At 47.9% G+C, this 17,897-nt stretch overlaps 1 protein-coding gene across 1 annotated transcript; it reads left to right on the forward strand.

The window, feature by feature from the left end:
* The first annotated feature begins 6,245 nt into the window (after window positions 1-6,245).
* Window positions 6,246-17,897, forward strand: LOC126506952 (eppin). The gene is made up of 5 exons (XM_050150970.1): window positions 6,246-6,336; window positions 7,948-8,079; window positions 11,829-11,996; window positions 17,028-17,275; window positions 17,814-17,897. Exons 1-5 carry the CDS (start codon window positions 6,246-6,248, stop codon window positions 17,895-17,897), a joined length of 723 nt encoding a protein of 240 aa, XP_050006927.1.

Raw genomic sequence — 17,897 nt, forward strand, 5'->3', positions numbered from 1 at the left:
TGCCAGGATGACCTGAGACTGATCCCTGACATCCATGTGATGGAAGAGAGAACCAGCTCCTGGGAGTTGTTCTCTGACCACCCTACCACACACACACAACGGGACATACATGCACAGTAAAATAAATCAATAAATCACACATACATACATACATAAATGTAACCAAAAATAGAAAACAAAAATAGGAACGTTTCAAAGTTTTCTCTTTTTTTGAAGTTCCTATACAAAGAAGTTATCTGTCTATCATCTATCTATCTGTCTATCTATCTATCTATCTATCTATCTATCTATCTATCTATCTATCTATCTATCTATCTAATTATCTCTCCAATGCCATGTCTTAAAATCTAACCCATGCCCTTGTATGGAAAATAAACCCATGGAAAATAAAGACCCTGAAACCTTCCTGGGTTCTGCTAATCTGTAGGTACCCATGTAGTATGTAGAATCTGGCAGCTAGCCGGCCCTGGTTTGGTCCAAGGAAGACAGAACAAATACTTAGCACGTGAAATTTGGGTCTAAAACACTCTTCTATGGTCTCCTCTTCCCTTCTGACTGTCTGGAAGCCAAGCATAAAGAAGCGGGATCCAGAGGCGAGGAAAACCTGCCGTAAACCTGCTATCCCTTGTCTCTTCATTTACAGATATCATCGTTAGAACCGAAAATGACCTCCTGTCTTAGTCTGTGTCCTCTGCCAGGATAAAACAGCATGACCAAAAGCAAGCCAGGGAGGAAAGGGTTTTTTTTTTTTTTTTCATTACAGTTCCACATCACAGTCCATTATCAAAGAGAAGTCAGGGCAGGAACTCAGTGAAGGAACCTGGAGGCAGGAGCTGAAGCAGTGGCCATGGAGGAGTGTGGCTTACTGGCTTGCTCTCCACGGCTTGCTCTAGGAAAACCTGCCCGGGTGTGGCATCACCTACAGCGGGCTGGACCCTCCCCCATCAACCACTAGTGAAGAAAATGCAATGCACTATAGGCTGGCCTACAGGCCGTCCTCGGGGAGGCATTTTCTCAGTCTCTCACTCTAGACTCTAGAAAGTGACTCTAGAAACAGCGGCAGAGCACGTTGACATAAACTAGCCAGTACCGGCCAAAGGCCTGTCTCGAATACTTGTTCCGCAGTGGGTGGCGCTGTTTTGAGACACAGTGGAAGTGGTTTTTGGGGGTGGGGCATAGCCCAGCTTTTGGTTCTAGCCTTGATCTCTGCTTCCTGGCCTGCCCAGTGAACAGTCTCTGTTACCCTCTCTGGCCATCACACACTGACCCCTTCTGACGCGCTCTGATGGAACGAAAGACTCTGAACAGGGAGCCAGCACAAGCCTCTCCACTCTGGGGTTTCTCTCAGGCATTTGTCACAACGCTAACGTAACCAATGCAAGAAATGTTACTTCAGCAGGGTGTGGTGGTGCACGCCTTTAATCCGAGCACTCACGAGCCAGAGGCAGGCGGATCTCTGGGAGTTCTGGGATAGCCTGGTCTACAAGACAAGATCCAGGCCAACTGGAGTTATATAGTGAGGTCTTGTCTCAAAACATAAAACAAGCAAAAATAGAGCGAGAATGGGGAGGAGAAGGGAGAGAGAGACGGGGGGGGGGGGGGAGGGGGGGAGAGAGAGAGAGAGAGAGAGAGAGAGAGAGAGAGAGAGAGAGAGAGAGAGAGAGAGAGAATTTGCTTAAAAGACTGAATTCCTTCTTCTTCTTTTTTTTTTTTTCCTTCTTCAGATATCCACTCTCGGCCTGGACAGCAACCAGGAAGAATTATTCCCCTAATGGACAAGAAAGACCCTTTTCATCTTTGAATCACCTTTGGAACAAGGCGCAGACAGTCACCCACACACTTGGTGACACTTCACTTGCTGATCCTCTGACTGTATCACTGGAATCATTGGCTTTGTCTCTGCCATGCATAGTGTTCCTGCCCCAGTGACCCTGGGACTTCTCCAGCTCACGGGTCCCCAGGGTCTGGGCTTAATCTAGATACACATGGCAGTGCCTGATCCGCAGTTACACAGATTCCTCATGCCGTAGAATATTGTTTTAGGATGTGTTGTATTTTTTTTTTATGCTGGGAATATTTCCTTAATGATGCAAAGATGTGTTGCATTCCTTTATGTCACATTTGTTTAACTCTGTGAAGCTGTGTTTCTTTGCCTGCCTAAAACATCTGGCTGTTCTAATAAAGAGCTGAACGGCCCAAAGTAAAACAGGAGAAAGGAAAGGCAGGGCTGGCAGGCAGAGAGAATAAATAGGAGAAGTCTGCGAGGAGGAAGAGAAGCAAGAGAAAAGGAGAGGAGAATGCTAGGGGCCAGCTGCCAGCCATCCAGTAAGAGTAAGAGTAAAAGTAAGAAATACAGAAGTAAGAATAGGAAAAAGCCCAGAGGCAAAAGATTGATGGGAGAATTTAAGCTTAAGAAAGCTGGCTAGCATTAAGCCAAGCTAAGGCCTGGCTTTCTTAGTAATAATAAGCCTCCAGGTGTGTTTGTTTGGGAACGGGGTGACAGGCCCCGCGAAGTGTAAAGAGTAATGAAACAACCAGCCCTACCTGACTGTCTCCACAGCTACAGGGTGGGCAGCAGGAGACAGGAACGTGAGGCCCACGTCTTCCGGGTGTTCTGACTCTCCCAGCACCTCACTGCGTAGTGCACAGTGCAGCTCGTCTTTGGCTTTGGCTAATGTTCTGACTCACACAGTCAGGCTTCCAACTCATCTGCCCACTAAACACTCAGTCCTCTTACTCACGTGGCCAATCTCTCACCTCTACCCAGCTTCGCCTCCCCTCTCTGCTCTCATCCGCCACCTTGGTTATCCATCACTTCTGCATCCAGCCATACCCAGTCCTCTCATCAACCCACTAGCCAACTTTCCACTCAGATGCCCGCCACCCATAGCCCCGCCCATCCCACTGCTAACTACTATGCGTCGGATCTTAAATGTCCCCCGAAAGCTAGCGTGCTGAATGAAGCCTTGGTCACTTGACACTATTGGGAAGCCTTAGGAGATGGGATTTAGTTAGAGCAATAAGTCTATTGAACTTAAATCTTATGTCCTTCAGGGACGTACTGATGCTGTTGTCCCTTTCTTCCTGCTTCCCGGTTGCCATGAAAAGGAAGTGGGCAGCTTTCTTAGCTCCACCACGTGCTCCCCACCTCCATGGTCTGCTTCCAGACAGACCCAGACCAATGAGTCCAACCAACTATGGACTGAAACAGTCACACAAAATTCCCCTTTTTTAAATTACAAATATCTTATTAAGAATGTGTTTTTTAGGGGCTGGAGAGATGGCTCAGCGGTTGAGAACATTGCCTGCTCTTCCCAAGGTCTTGAGTTCAATTCCCAGCAACCACAGGTGGCTCACAACCATCTGTAATGAGATCTGGTGCCCTCTTCTTGCCTGCAGACATACACACAGACAGAATATTGTATACATAACAAATAAATAAATTTTAAAAAAGAATGTGCTTTTTAAAAAATACAAATACCTTATTTCTGTGTGCATGTGTGTGTGTTTGTGTGTGTATGCATACATCCCACAGATACATGTGGAGCCCAGAGGACAATACTCAGGAGTCAGTTCTTTCTTTCTACCATGTAGGTCCTGGGGTTCAACTTCAGGTCATCGGGCCTAGCAGCAGGGACTTTTATACCCTGAGTCATCTCACAATCGCAGGTTTCCCTCCTCTTAGTTGAGTATGCTGAATATTTTGCCACAGCAACAAAAAGCTGACCAACCTTGTATTCTGTTTAACCTTCCCCACCTAGCTTTTCATCTATCCAACCATCCGCAATCCATGCACTCATGCATCCAGATACCCCCCCCCCGTTCTTTTCTTCTTTTTCTACTCATCCAAATCCTCCCATCTATCACTCTATCAACACCACCCACCTGTGCGTCTGCTTAAATGCCTACCGGTTGCCCTGCCTGTCTTGTTCAAACAGGGAAATGTACTGAGAGTTTGTTCCGAACATCCCTCATGTTTTAAGGACCGGTGGCTAGACATTGACCTGTTTACTGGATCTCAGAGCCTATTTGGGAGAACAGATGTGCACATTAACAATTCAGTTTGATGCATAGGAACAACACAGGGAGGGAGACATCCATGCCAAGTCCTGGTCTGATGAAGAAGCATGAGTTGTTGGATACGGGTCAGTGTGTCTTGGTCCTCCCTGGATCACTCTTTCTGAGCAGAAGATGTGTCCTAGAACAGAGGTATATGAAGGCCATGGCCTTCAATGAGAGTAGAAGAAGGAACGAAAGGCAAGGACCCAGGTGTGTCCTGACCAACGTGTTCCATGAATTAAGTTAGAAGGAATCCCAACCTAGGCCCCAGAGACATAAATTTCAAGTCACCTGCTTGGAATATGACACTTATATGTGTTAACATACAACTCAGACAGATCAGACAGAATGTGGTAGAATAACACATATAATTTCTCCCAAGAGAGTTTAAGGAAGAAGGCAGACTTAGCTGGGGTTCCTGGGGACACTGGGAAGTTTGTTGGCTGTGGTTCTTCAGCCTGTCTCTATGGCATGCATCACTTTTGTCCCCTATGGGTTAGTATTCTAGCCGTTACCTTCAAGTCGATGAAGTATTAGAGTCACATCACCATGAGAAGATTCCCTAGTGGCCTCCGGTGGAGACACACTTGTGCCCTGGAATTCTGTCGCTCACAGTCACTCATTGGATGACATCTGTCAGGATCTTCCCTTCTCTGGGCTACATCAACCCTGTCTACAAAATTAAATACCTCAGGGCCTTCCTGTCTAGGAACAGGAAAAAGGTGTTCACTCTTTCTGGCTGAGTTTGAGAGAATCCCGAAGTACAAGAAGGTCAGGCTGACTTAAGACATCTTGGTTGTTTAGTGGAAATTCTGTTTCCCAGACTGGAGAACTAGGTCAATGGGGGAGTGTTTCCTAGTCTGTGCAGACCTGGATTTGACACCCAGCACCAAAAATAAATCTATTCTTCAGCATTTTTACAGGATCATTCTTAGGTGGCATTATAAAGTTGCTGAGATGGGATTACCATGGGGGTTCTGCTGTGATCCCGAATTTTATGATCATATTATTATTTAATGATGAGACTGTGGACTCTATGTGGCTGCTGTCTGTCATGTGAAACAAGTTGAGGACGATGACCTACACAATATGTCGACAACTCAGCCAAAGAAAACAGAATCCTTATTGTTAACACTGCCCTTCGCGGTCTCTTTCCTTTCCAGCCCGAGTTGAGTGGCTGGTACCATGGATGCATGCCTTATGAGGAAGCGGCTGGTACTATGCATGCAAGTCTTACGAGGGGGCGGCTCAGGTTTGCACCCTTCTTCTCCTGACAGCACAGTTAGAATCCAGCAGCTCTGCAGTGTCGTTGACCTTGATTCAGCTGCTCTCTCAGATCCGTGTCTTCATTTCAGTGTCTCCGCAGGCAGCAGAGTCTGTGTCATGTGGTGGAGGCTCCCTATGGTCTGTAACATTCAACAACACTGTGGCAAACACTATCAAAAGACTCTGATATCAGCCTGATTCCCACCCCCAGTTCCCTACTCTCTGACCTTAGGAGAAGGAGCGGGGAACACAGAGACTATGGGTTTCCCACAGGAGTAAACATTAGATACTAACATGAAGAGATACCAAGACAATAGAGACCCTGTCAGAGACAAATGGAAGGGTAATGATGCTTTTTTTTTTTTTTTTTTTTTTTTGTTTTTCGAGACAGGGTTTCTCTGTGGCTTTGGAGCCTGTCCTGGAACTAGCTCTGTAGACCAGGCTGGTCTCGAACTCACAGAGATCCGCCTGCCTCTGCCTCCCTAGTGCTGGGATTAAAGGCATGCGCCACCATCACTTGGCTGGATGGATGCTTTAGAAATGAGCAAACGAATGGGAAAGAGGGCGATCCACATAACTTGGAGTCATCAAGATGAAGACCTAAGGGTGGCATTTCCTCTTAATGTAGCATAGGAGGTATAGAGTACACTTTGCTCACTACTCTGGTTGGCCGGAAGGCTAGCCCTATGTAGTCCAAGCAGCAAGGACATAGTAAGATGTGGGCTTTCTCCATCCATGTGGGCTGTGAATGTCATTAGCTCTACTTATGATCTCAGGAACTTGGTGTTCCCAGCAAGATAGTAGGTGACTGGCTGTGCTCCAGCCTTACAGCCGAGGTAGACTCTTGAGAGTCAGCTGGGCTAAGGAAGCCAGACAATTCCATGGTCTGGAACCAACAGCCCGGCCAGTCCCTCCCCAGAATGAAGTTTTCTGGATTTCTGAGCATCCTCGTGCTGCTTGGCCTGTTTGCAAACATCCAGGGACTTGGCCTGACTGACTTGCTATTTCCCAGTAAGTACCGGTGTTCTGCTGTTGTCTGGGAGAAAGGAAAGACCAGGATCAGTTCCTCAGGTTCCCATTGCCTTTCTGCATCTTCTCCCTGGACGTGACATGGGAGAGGAGGGAGACACTTACAAGGTCTCTTCCGTGTGATGTCCTTTGTGTTACTCCAGGAACAAGGGTCTGGGAAAACACTCTTTGAAGGGCCTTTGAAGAGGTGTCTTCTTTGGGGAGAAGAATCATGGATCCAGCATTTATGGGAAGAGCCCTCAGCTCTCAAGTTCCTTTGTCGGGAACTCTAGGGTCAGAAATCGGTGGGTTGAATGCTGGTAGCTAGGAGATCTTGAGAAAAATATTTGAATTTCATGTAGGCTCTCTGAAACTTAATTTCTTCATTTTAAGAGAATTTTGGCCCTAAGCTTTGTGACAAAGACCCGGGGCGGAGAGCGCAGCTTCTTGCCTGGTAGCTGCTCTGCCGTCATTATGTAGTAGTTGTTGTATCTGCTATCTCACTAATCCTCATCACAGCTCCGGGAGGGTAAGTCCTAGCAACATCCCTATTTTATTCTTCTAATTTAAAAAAATATATAATTTTTAAACATTAAAACACAGTATCATTTTCCCTCTTCCTTCTCCTCCCTCCATTTTCTCTCATGTACCCTCCCCCGACACACAGCCTTTCAAAATAATGGTCTCTTTTTCTTTAATCTCTGTTGTAAAATGTATATCACTGTGTGGTGTTTATGGTGTGTGTGTGTGTGTGTGTGTTTGAGTGTGTGTATGTGTTTCTGTGCATGTGCCTAAATAAATAAATACACAGTGCTGGGTCTGTTTAGCGTTTCTTGTATATATGTGATTTCAGGGCTGAACACTGGTATTGGATAAGCAATTAGGGGGCTCTTCTCTGGGAAGGATTATTTCTCCTGCTTTCAGCATCCCTCAGCTGCATGTAGCTCTTTGTCCCACTCCCCTCTTTAAGGATGAGGAAACTAGAAGACATAGGATTGAAATAATTTGCCCAGGATTACACGGCTACCAGCGTTCAACTTACCAAATATTTTTCTAAGATAACATTTTTGTTAATCCACTGAGAATTTTATGCAGTGTATTTATGATCATGTTTATTCTCCCACACACATTCATCCCAGTAGAGTTAGAATTCCAAAACCCAGCCGTGGCTGCGGAGGAATTGCTGTACAACGTCGCCCTCCAGAGGAACTCACAAACAAGGCCACCGCAAGACTGACTAGCTAGAACAGTCTAAAAGTAGCGCTCTAGGGGAGGGGTTTTTGCTCCCAGAGAGGCCTTCCCAGTGTCTTGAGTCAGTTTGGGTCAAGGTTGTTGCTAAAGGCCCTACAAAGCACAACGCAGTTCCCATGGCCAGCAGGTGATTATCCAGTCTAAATGTCACCAGTGGTTGAAAACGTCTGCTTCTGCGGCTTGGGGTAGACCAAGGACGGAGGGAAGAAGGGAGAGAGTGGGGGTGTTTGAAGAGGTTTGGGGTGTAGTGTGGGAAACACGAGTGAGGAAAAGGATTCCTTCAGGATGAACGAACTTGAACATACGCTTCCCTGAATCCCGCAAACTGAAAGCCCCGAGACCCAAAGACTGTCTCCTCTCTAGGGAGATGCCCCCGATTCCGAGAGCACTGCGAACTCAAAGAAAGGGACCTCTGCTCCAGGGACAGGGATTGCCAGAGGAAAGAGAAGTGCTGTTTCTTCAACTGCGGAAAGAAATGTTTAGACCCCCAACAAGGTAACACCACGGCTCCTCTTCCGCCCACCTGGGCTGCCATTGCCACGGCTCACTGAAGGGTGGTATTTAGGTAAGGCTGATGGGTTTAGGGTCTTGCAATTCGTTAAGGTTCCTGATGTGGTGTGTGGCAGTGATGTTCTTATCCCAGCAGGTAATGTGAGAGCCTCGGTTTTCCCCAAATAAATGGTGGGTACATGGGTGGGATTGAATCAAACTATTTTTTCTTTCTTTCTTTCTTTCTTTCTTTTCTTTTCTTTTCTTCTTTTTTTGGTTTTTCAAGACGAGGTTTCTCTGTAGCTTTGGAGCCTATCCTGGAACTAGCTGGAACTAGTAGACCAGGCTGGCCTCTAACTCTCAGAGATCCGCCTGCCTCTGCCTCCCGAGTGCTGGGATTAAAGGCGAGCGCCACCACCGCCCGGCTAAACTGTTTCTGGATGATTTTTCACTGCCATGATTTTCTGAGTCCCCACCTGGCCATTGCCATCCTAACTTATGTTCGCATTATCGGTGACAAGCAAAGCGATTTATCTTCCTAACTTTTGACTGCTAAGCAGTTATCTCTCTGTCCATATGAATTGGACTACATACTAGGAAACATGCCTTGGCATTCCAGACCAGAGCTGCAGTTTCAACTCTGTCTCCACCACCTCTCTGGACTCCCAAAAGGCTATTTGAGATTCTTCATTTCTTTAGAAATAGTTACGGGGTGTTTCAGATGCCCACTTTTTAGGTTCATTTTGTGTTAACAAATATGTGAGACAGGTTAGTTATGAAGAAAAGGGGTTTATTTAAGTCAGTTTTTGAGGCTGGGACCACACATCATGGCAGGGAGTAGCACAGTCCTCATAGGAGATAATGGGAGGGAAAGGTCACACAATCAACGGAAACCAAGAGGGGCTTAGGGTTCTACAATCGTTTTGGAGGACATGTTCCAGTTAATCTGGGAGTCTTCCAAGAGATTTCACCTCTCAGAGGTACCACAACCCTGTGGACCACGACTTGAGGGGGACACACATAATCATACTCAGACCACAGTGCCTGTAATAGCACCTGACTTGTTTAGTGTGGCCAGGGATACTACAAAAAGCCTCGAGGTAACCAGACTCGGAGCTGAGTTCAGAATAAAAGGTAGCAGTAAAAGTGAGGCTGACGAGGCTCACCGGGGAATGACTTGCAAAGACGTCGGTGGGAGCTCCCAGGGAGGCAGAGCAAGCATGACCCTAGTCACTTGGAAAGGCCCTCTGTGTGTTCGGATCATATGGCCCCGGTCTGACGGGCCTGAAGAAAGACTCTCATCTTAATCCTAAGAATCACAGGCTCGAAGATCCTCTTATTCCTAAGAACCAGGGCTGGAAGATGAAGAAAAAGCAAGCAATGAGGTGACCAATATCTGTGACCCTCCAGAGCGTGGGAGGGTGACTGGAGGACTTCCTAGAAAAGGGAAGTGATGGGTTCAGCCAGAGACAGCTCAGTGAAGGAAAGAGAGGGTGGCATCTGGAAAGTACCGAGGAGCGTGGGATGTGTCAGAATAGCAGAGCGGGCAGACAAGGTGACATGTCAGGGTCTGACTCCAGACTTCCTAAATTCAGATCTCAGATCCAGTTTTTAGTGTCTTTTTAAAAATCTTGAACAAATTAACGCTTTTTTTTCTGTGTGCCTCCATTTCTTTACACGATGAAAGGAGTTATGCCAATGGCTCTTTAGCTCCCTTGGAGTTCTCAGAGCAATACCAGGCACAGGAGAGAGCCAGCTGAGGCCCATTAGTTTAAATGGTTTGTCTTTCTGGCTTGAGAACTCAATAGGAGTGATCACGTTCGTCTTTCTGGTTTGAGAACTAAGCAGGAGTGATCACGTGTCTTCTTTCTCTCTGAAAGCATCCGGCAAATGGTAGGTGCTCAGGAATAATTTACTCAGTTCCGGTCAGCGTCCGCCTTACTTCCCCTCTAATGCTCCATAAAGCTCTGTACCATGCCAGCCCACCTGCTGGGCATCAGAACCCGCAAATGAAATCAGACATAATCCCTGAGCACTGGAAATTCGCAATCCCAGGAACAAGACTGGAGACATTTTGAAGAATGATAAATGAATACACAAGCTTCAAAACCAAGATAGGGAAATGCAGGCTTGATTCGGGCAGCTGCCGTGCTGTGGGATACAGCGTGGAGTTGAGAGTCATCACAGAGGAACTGATTTTTGATAAAGAGTTTCGAAGGAAGAATAAGCTAACAGCAATGTTGCGTATGGTTGTGCAGCGGTATTGCCGTGCAGTGTGGTGTTGTGTGCTGACTTGAAAATCGCTTTAGCATGGGGCTCAAAGGGATCCCTCGGCAGAAGAGGCCAGAGCCAGGCACAGGAGCCAGAAGACGAAGGACCTTGTGTGTGACAGAAGAATCTTGTCATGAAGCCAAGGTCTTAACACATGACGTGACATGATCAGTTTGTTTTCAAATCCATTTGCTCTTCCTCCCTGGTGATCTACATAGTAGATTGATGGGATGAGCCAGGGAGGAAGGTGGGAGGATGCATCGGAGGCTGCCTCAGTGGACTATGTGGAGACCCAGGCTTGAAGAGCCTGGCAGAGAGGGGAACTGTCAGGAGGTAGAAAGCAATTGCTGTGGTCCGTACGGTCACAGAGCTTGTGGCTCAGCTGGAGCCTGCGTTAGCTTGCTAGTGCCGCTGCAATAATGTGCCCCAGCCTGCTGGCTTCCGCAATAGTAATGTGTTTTCTGACAGTCCTGCAGGCTCAGAGGAAGAGGTTAGGTGACAGTGATGTCAGAAGAACATTTCGTGGAGTCTTTTCTCTCCTTCCACTTTTTCATGGGCTGTGGGATTGAACTCAGGTCCTCTGGCTTACATAGTAAGTGCCAACATCTCCCTGGCTCGTGAGTGAGAACTTAATCACACATCTCTCTATTAATATCTGGTGGCTTGCTGACAATCTTTGGCATCCCTTGTAGATACATCATTCTGATCTCCACTTTCAAGTCCACATGGTATCCTCCCTGCGTGTGCATCTCTGACCAAACTCACTCCTTCCAAGCTCCAATATGCAACCACCTCAACTGATTGTGTCTTCAGGCCGAAGATACAGTTCTATGATAGAGCACTTGCCTAGCATGCGTGAGGTCTCCAGTCCATTCTTAGTATCCCCAAAAAGTAGGGCAGGGAAGGTGTCACCTGTGTGGTAATTCTTTCACCATGCTGTGACAAAACACCCAACAGAAACAACTAATGTACCAAAGGTTTTTTTATTTTATTTTTTATTTTTTTTGGCTCATGACTTTAAAGGGCCTCTGTATGTCACCATGGAAACAGCATGGTGGAGTTCGTGGTGTCAGAAGCATGTGGTAGAGAAGGGGGGCTAGGTTTAGGAACCGGCTTAGGAACTGGGCCTAGGCTATAACCTTGAAAAGCCCTCCCTTAGTGACCTACTTCCTCCAGCCAGGCTCCACCTCCTAACAGGTCCCACAGCACGCCCCCACAAATTATCATCCCCTAAAAGGACAAGTGTTCAAGATGTAAGCCCGAGGGGAGATATTTCATGTTCAAACCATAAGCACCCGCAAAGATCCGACCTCTGGGGATGTAGAGACTCACCATCGTGTCTCCCAGCAAGCAGGTGCAGTGTGCTTGTGGTGCTAAAGCCCTCGAGTGTGAGAGGAAGAGGAATCTCTCGGGGAAAGGAGTGGCATTTTGTTCTGTTTTGGGTCACCCACTCTTGAGTTCTCAACCCTGGGCTCTCTCTGCAGATATATGCAGCCTGCCGAAGGACTCTGGCTACTGTTTGGCTTATTTCCCTCGCTGGTTTTATAATAAAGAAAACAGCACGTGCCAGCTCTTCATCTACGGCGGCTGCCAGGGGAACAACAACAACTTCCAATCCCAAAGCCTATGCCAGAACGTCTGCCAAAAAAAAAGTGAGTCCTGGAGGCACCATCTAATATCCCCACCAGGGCCATCTGGGAGGTGTGGGTTGGCCTGTCCCAAAGCAGCTAGGTCCTTCTCAGACCTGGCAGAATTAGGTCTGCTCAGGAGCTGGGGGAGGGTTGATCTGATCAGGAGCTGGGGGAGGGTTGGGGGGAAGACAGGACGGTACTGTGGCCCTCTGGAAACTGGAGGTGGGAAGGTATGGGGGAGTTAGCAAACAAAAAGGGATTTAGGGGGGTGGAAGGGGACGTAGAATGGTCCCAAAAACCAACTACAAAATGATCCGTGTCCAGCCCTACCTGGGCACGCTGGCCAGGGAACCATCCCAGGCCAGCAACTTCTTCACCCCGTTTTGCCAGCAATCCAATTTTGTCCATTTTTCCTTGAAAGAACAAACTGACTGGTTTTAATATGCTTTGGAGTTCGCATACAAAATAATAAGTTTCATTATATTTTCACCCCTAGATGTTTGCACTTGGCTCACTTTCAACCGCCATCGACAAACCCCACTTTGAACCCCCTCCCATGGAAAGATGTAGAAACATAACTCAGACTCCAGGGGTAAACTGAGCCCAAGATTCTCAGCTATATCTTGTATCTGTGTTCTCAACAGGCTCTTCCCCCTGAAGAAAGGACATGCTGCGAAAACCATCAGGATTTGGCTTCTGCTCCAAGCTCTGTATACCTGCTGTCTCCTCCAGAGTGGTTTCTGGTGACTGCTCCAGGCACTCCAAGGCATTAGGTCCTCCCAGCATTGAACCCCAGGATGCCTCCCCTTCCCCCATCTCCAGTCCCTAATTATAATACCTCCCCTTAGGATCCCCCCACTAACGATGCCTCGACTGCTCAGCTCTACCCGCACGGCACGTAAACTCCCTGTTTATGTCCATGTAGCCTTCAACTTTATTCAGTAAAGTATTGGCTTCACCCTGTGCCTCTGAGACTGGGTGATGCACACATCTTCAGTGTGGAGAATGAGGAAATGGGAAAGCTTCTGGTGACATCACTCAAGGGCTTGTGGACACCACGTCCTTAAAAATTGGGATGCCCAGGGATCTTGTTTTGTTTTGTTTTGTTTTTCTCCTCTGTTCTAAGGCCTGTGGGCAATGACTCTAAGACAAGGGAAGGGGTTAAGGGACATCTTTGGGAAATTCCCCCAAGAAACACAAGATGGAGACTGTGGCAGGTGATTCGCAGGGAGAAGGGTGTACACTGCAGCAGGAACTGTTGCTGCCGCACCTCAACATACTTGGCTCCCAGCCAACAACCTGCAACAGCAAACGTGTTCCGGCGCACACTTTTTTCCATCTAATTTTTTTCAAATTGCCATATTTTAAGTTGGTTGCTGCTGGGAATTGTAACACACGCCCACTAGGTTTATTTTAGAGAGTCATGTGAACTAATAAAACATGCCTCCAAATTTTCCTCATCTATCTCCAGTAACACGGATGCTGATACCGGTCCAGTGTTCCCCCATTGTCCCTGGATGCCTGAGGTATTCAACCCCGCATCCACATTCCAGAATGTTCCACATTCAAGCTGAGTAGGCTCCAAGGGATCCAAAAAAAAAAAAAAAAAAAATTGCGGGTCAGAAAGTAGAGTGAAACTTTGGCATACGACAGGATGCAATTCAACCACAAGAATGGGGAACTAACACAGTGTTCTGCTGTGGGTGAGCGTACACTGGTGGCTGGGGACGTGGCTTAGAACGTGCCACACAGGCATGAGTTCCTGAGTTCAAATCTCCAGGACCCATATAAAGCCAGGCAGGGTAGCGCATACCTGTGATTATAGTGCTCCTTCATTGAGATGGGCACAGAAGTCAGAAGAACCGCAGAAGCTTGTGGATCAGCTGGCCTGGAGGATATGCAGAGTATGGGCTGGGCCCAGGCAACAAGGATACCTTGCCTTAAACAAGGTAGATGAGGAAATCCCACATCGGAGATTGTCCTATGGCCACTACACATAGGCCATGAAAACCTCACTACACACACACACACACACACACACACACACACACACACACACACAAAACTGTGTAATTCTATTTACATGAAATATCTAGGAGTTGGGCATGGTGGTTCAGGCCTGTATTCACAGATACTCAGGAAGCAGAGGCAGGAGGATTACAGGTTCAAGGCCTGCCTAGGCAAGTTAGTAAAAGTCTGTGTCAATTCTTAAAAAAAAGGGGGGGAGGGGGTAAGAGGGCTAGATTAGGAATGTAGCTCAGTAGGGCATTTGTTGGTGTGAGGCCCTGAACTGAAAACCACCATGGGCAAAGAAAGACACAGCGGGAAACAGTCTGAGGGGCTGGAGGGGATCGGAGGCTAGAGAGTGATTGCTCGTGGGACGAGGATCATAGCTAGAGTGATAAAAACACGTTGGAGCCAGTAGATATGGGCCACAGTCATGTGGATGGAGTAATGAGAGAAGATAGATTCCATATCTGGAAAGGGCTGATTATTTTCTGGAGGAATTCGGCTCAGGTTTTTGAGATGCAGGCCATGGAAACGGCTCTTGCAGCTGCAGATGGAGTCCTAGGTGAGTCAGGTGTAGATGGTTGCAGCCAGTATCCCTACCTCAGTCTCCCCTTACACTGCTCACGTGTGTCCACACTGAGCCCACTCCCTCACTAATGCTCCAAGAGTTGAGTTGAGGGAATATTCCAGAACTATCAGAGAGCCTCTTGGGAGTTGACTTTGAGCCATTGCTTCCTGTGGCCTCTGCTAACCTGCTCTTGGGGCACAGACCCTCAGAGCCACTACTTTCCTGCCTTCAAGATGCCATCACCTGTCCAGATGCTCACCAGGGACCTTAGGTTTGTGCCCACCTAACAATCTTTACTCTTGGATGGTGGCAGAAGAAGACAAGCGGGTCAATGACAAGAGAGAGAAAAACCAAAGGGACCTGAAGGGTAAGGAGACAGAGACTTGGGCAAAGTCGTTGAAAAGGAGAAAAAGGACACACAGGGCAAAACCACAGATAATTAGGTCAGAGAGGAAGACAAGATGCAGCCAAGGCAGAATGCAGCTCGATTGATCTAATGCTGGCCTAACATGCCTGAAGCCCCCAGCCCCAGCCCAGTCCCACGTAAACCGGGGGAGGTGAGGCAGATCTGTAATCCCAGCACTGGGGAAGTGGATGCAGAAGTCGTCTGCTTCATACGAAGTTCGAGACCAGCCTGGGATAGATGGGATCCTGTCTCAAAAGAGAGAGGGGTGGAGAGAGGAGTATTTGGAGGAAAAAGGAAGGATGGGGGAAAGGAGGCAAAAGAAAGAAAGCATTGCTAGACGGTGGTGGCGCACGCCTTTAATCTCAGCACTCAGGAGGCAGAGGCAGGCAGATCTCTGTGAGTTCGAGGCCAGCTTGGTCTACAAGAGCTAGTTCCAGGATAGGCTTCAAGGCTATAGAGAAAGCCTGTCTCTAAAAACCAAAAGAAAAGAAAAAACGAAAAAGAGAGAGAGAGAGAGAGAAAGAAAGAAAAAGAAAGAAAGAAAGAAAGCAAGCAAGCAAGCATTGAAGAAGAGAGGAATCACAGAGAAAAAGGACGAGGATATTCCCAAACACCAATTTGCCCCTGAGAAAAGGAAAGCTCTGGAATCACATAACTTTGCTAAGATATTCTAGAAGACTCCAAGCAAGTGCACCCTCTCCCTAGTAGGCCAGAGAGCCAGAGACCTCAGCTTGCAGAGGCCCAAACCAGAGAGTCAGAGGCCTTTGGACTGTGGGTACAGCTAGGCCACAGATGGCCTCAGGGAGGGAACATGACTGGCTCATGTCCAGAGTTGCTTCCTTGACGGTTGGGGCACAGAGCCTCAGAGCAGAAGCCGGAGCCACTGACCAGTTCCACCCAGCTTAATGCTTCTGGCCACACAACTGCTTCTTAAGATGAGACTCTGGGAACTTCTGCCATTCCTGGTCCCATTCATCTTCTTGTGGGGCATCCAGAAACCTGAGCTGGCAGAGGGGTTCCTTGTCAGTAAGTACTGGGGTACAGTTCTTAATATGGAGAGAAGTAGCTTGATGGGGTCAAAGAACAAAACACATTGCAGATGAGAGGGTTTCACCACCCTAGTCCCAGACCCTGGTGGGAGTGAGATGTTTGGGGTCACTGTTTCCCCACCATCCTGGAGAGGTGCCCTGGGTCACACAGGGGTCTCTGTCTGTGACAGCTGACTCCCTATCTTTACAAGGAATTCTTCATGCACTTCAGGACTGGTGTGCATTGAATGGACATTGGGAATTAAGTAGACAAAAGGATCTCCACTTAGGATGAGCCTCTCCCTAGTAGCACCCCAGCAGCTGCCTTGCCTGCCCACTGCAGCTCCCCAAAGCTTTCCTGTATTCACAGGGCCTTACCTGTGTGCTGAAGAACAGCCTCCAGGGTCCCTTTAGATGGTGAAGCAGGGAGATTTCATCCTTACCAGCTAAAACACACTGAGCACTTGAAGGTCGTGGGGGAAGTGAGTGATCAGGAGGCCGTGTGACAGGAGCAAATTCCGGGTCCACTCCTTGAGAGCTGTGTGGCCTGCACAAGTCCACAGAGCCTCGCATGCTCTGGACGCCTCTGCTCGCTCCATGGGACACTTTATCAATATTAATCACTGGAAGTCCTTTATCAGTATTCATCGCTGTTCTTTTAGCCCAGGCATCTTGACCAAGGCTTTTCAAACTTTGTTCCATTCACCTTCAAGATGACAATCTAGGCAAACACTGAGCTACAGGGGCCAACAAAGGCCAAAACCAAATGATCAGAACAGTCCCAAAGGAGCAGGTCCCTCTCTGGGGAATCTTGTAGGGGTGGAGAGAGGGCTGGGGAAGGTTCTGGGGAATAGGTGCTGAGTCGCTGCTGGGGACGGTGGGGCCAGTGCTGTGAAAACCTGAGCCCCTGAGGGTTGCCTCTCCTAGTGACAGGTGAGGGGCCAACAAGCTTCCTCACTCTGCAATGGTACCCTGAACCCAGGAAGGAAGAACAATATCTCCTTCAACTCCTCAGGGGACCACATCTCCTCCTCCTACAGAAACATGCCCCAGAGTCAGAATAAAGTGCGAAATTGAGGAAAGAAACGAATGCACAAGGCACAGACACTGTCCCAACAAGAAGAGATGCTGCATGTTCAGCTGTGGCAAGAAATGCTTAGACCTCAAACAAGGTACCTCTCTGACCTCTGAGCAGCCCTTGTCCTCCTGCTTTCTCCTCTCCCCATCCCTTCATGAGGGCTGGTGTTCACCGAGACCCCCATGGCATCATCTACCCGATGCAGATCTTGTAGGTACTGGCCACGGAGACCTGTCCTGAGACCTTTGGCGTCTATTTGAGTAAAGGATCTGACTGAGGTTCTTTTTCAATTCTGAACCTCATTTCTTAAGATATAGCTGGGTACTGGCTCATATGACCCCTTGACTACGCTCAGGTGCTGTTCTGAGATGCCAAGTAGCTCTCCAAGTCTCATCAAGCAGCAACAGTACATCTGGATGTAGGATGAGCATGAGGCAGGTGTCGAGAGTTTCCCGGCTTGTGTATCCAGGCCTCGGACTAACATAAAACCCAGAACGCTTCCCCTCATCGTGTTAGCCTCCTATACTCTTTTCTCTCTGCTCACGTCCCTGAGCATCCATTTATCAATCAGCAAATATTTACGGGTTCTCATGACACCCAGAATGGGCTCCTCAATGAGGCCACCAAAACTTTTCCTGGGAAAGCCATATAGGACTTGAAATCTGAAGGACAGGTAGTGTGCAGGCAAAAACAGGGAGAAGCAGCTTTCCAGACACCAGCAAGTGCTCACGGGAAAACTCTGTGCTAGGAGACATGTGATCAGGCATGGAAACACCGGGAGGTGGAGAAGGTGGAGATGGTGGAGGATGAGCACTCAGACATCCGGACGTGA

This window comes from Alexandromys fortis, unplaced genomic scaffold, assembly GCF_014885135.2.
Source record: "Alexandromys fortis isolate MF-2015 unplaced genomic scaffold, M_Fortis_MF-2015_v1.1 scaffold_27, whole genome shotgun sequence".
Taxonomy (NCBI): Eukaryota; Metazoa; Chordata; class Mammalia; order Rodentia; family Cricetidae; genus Alexandromys; species Alexandromys fortis.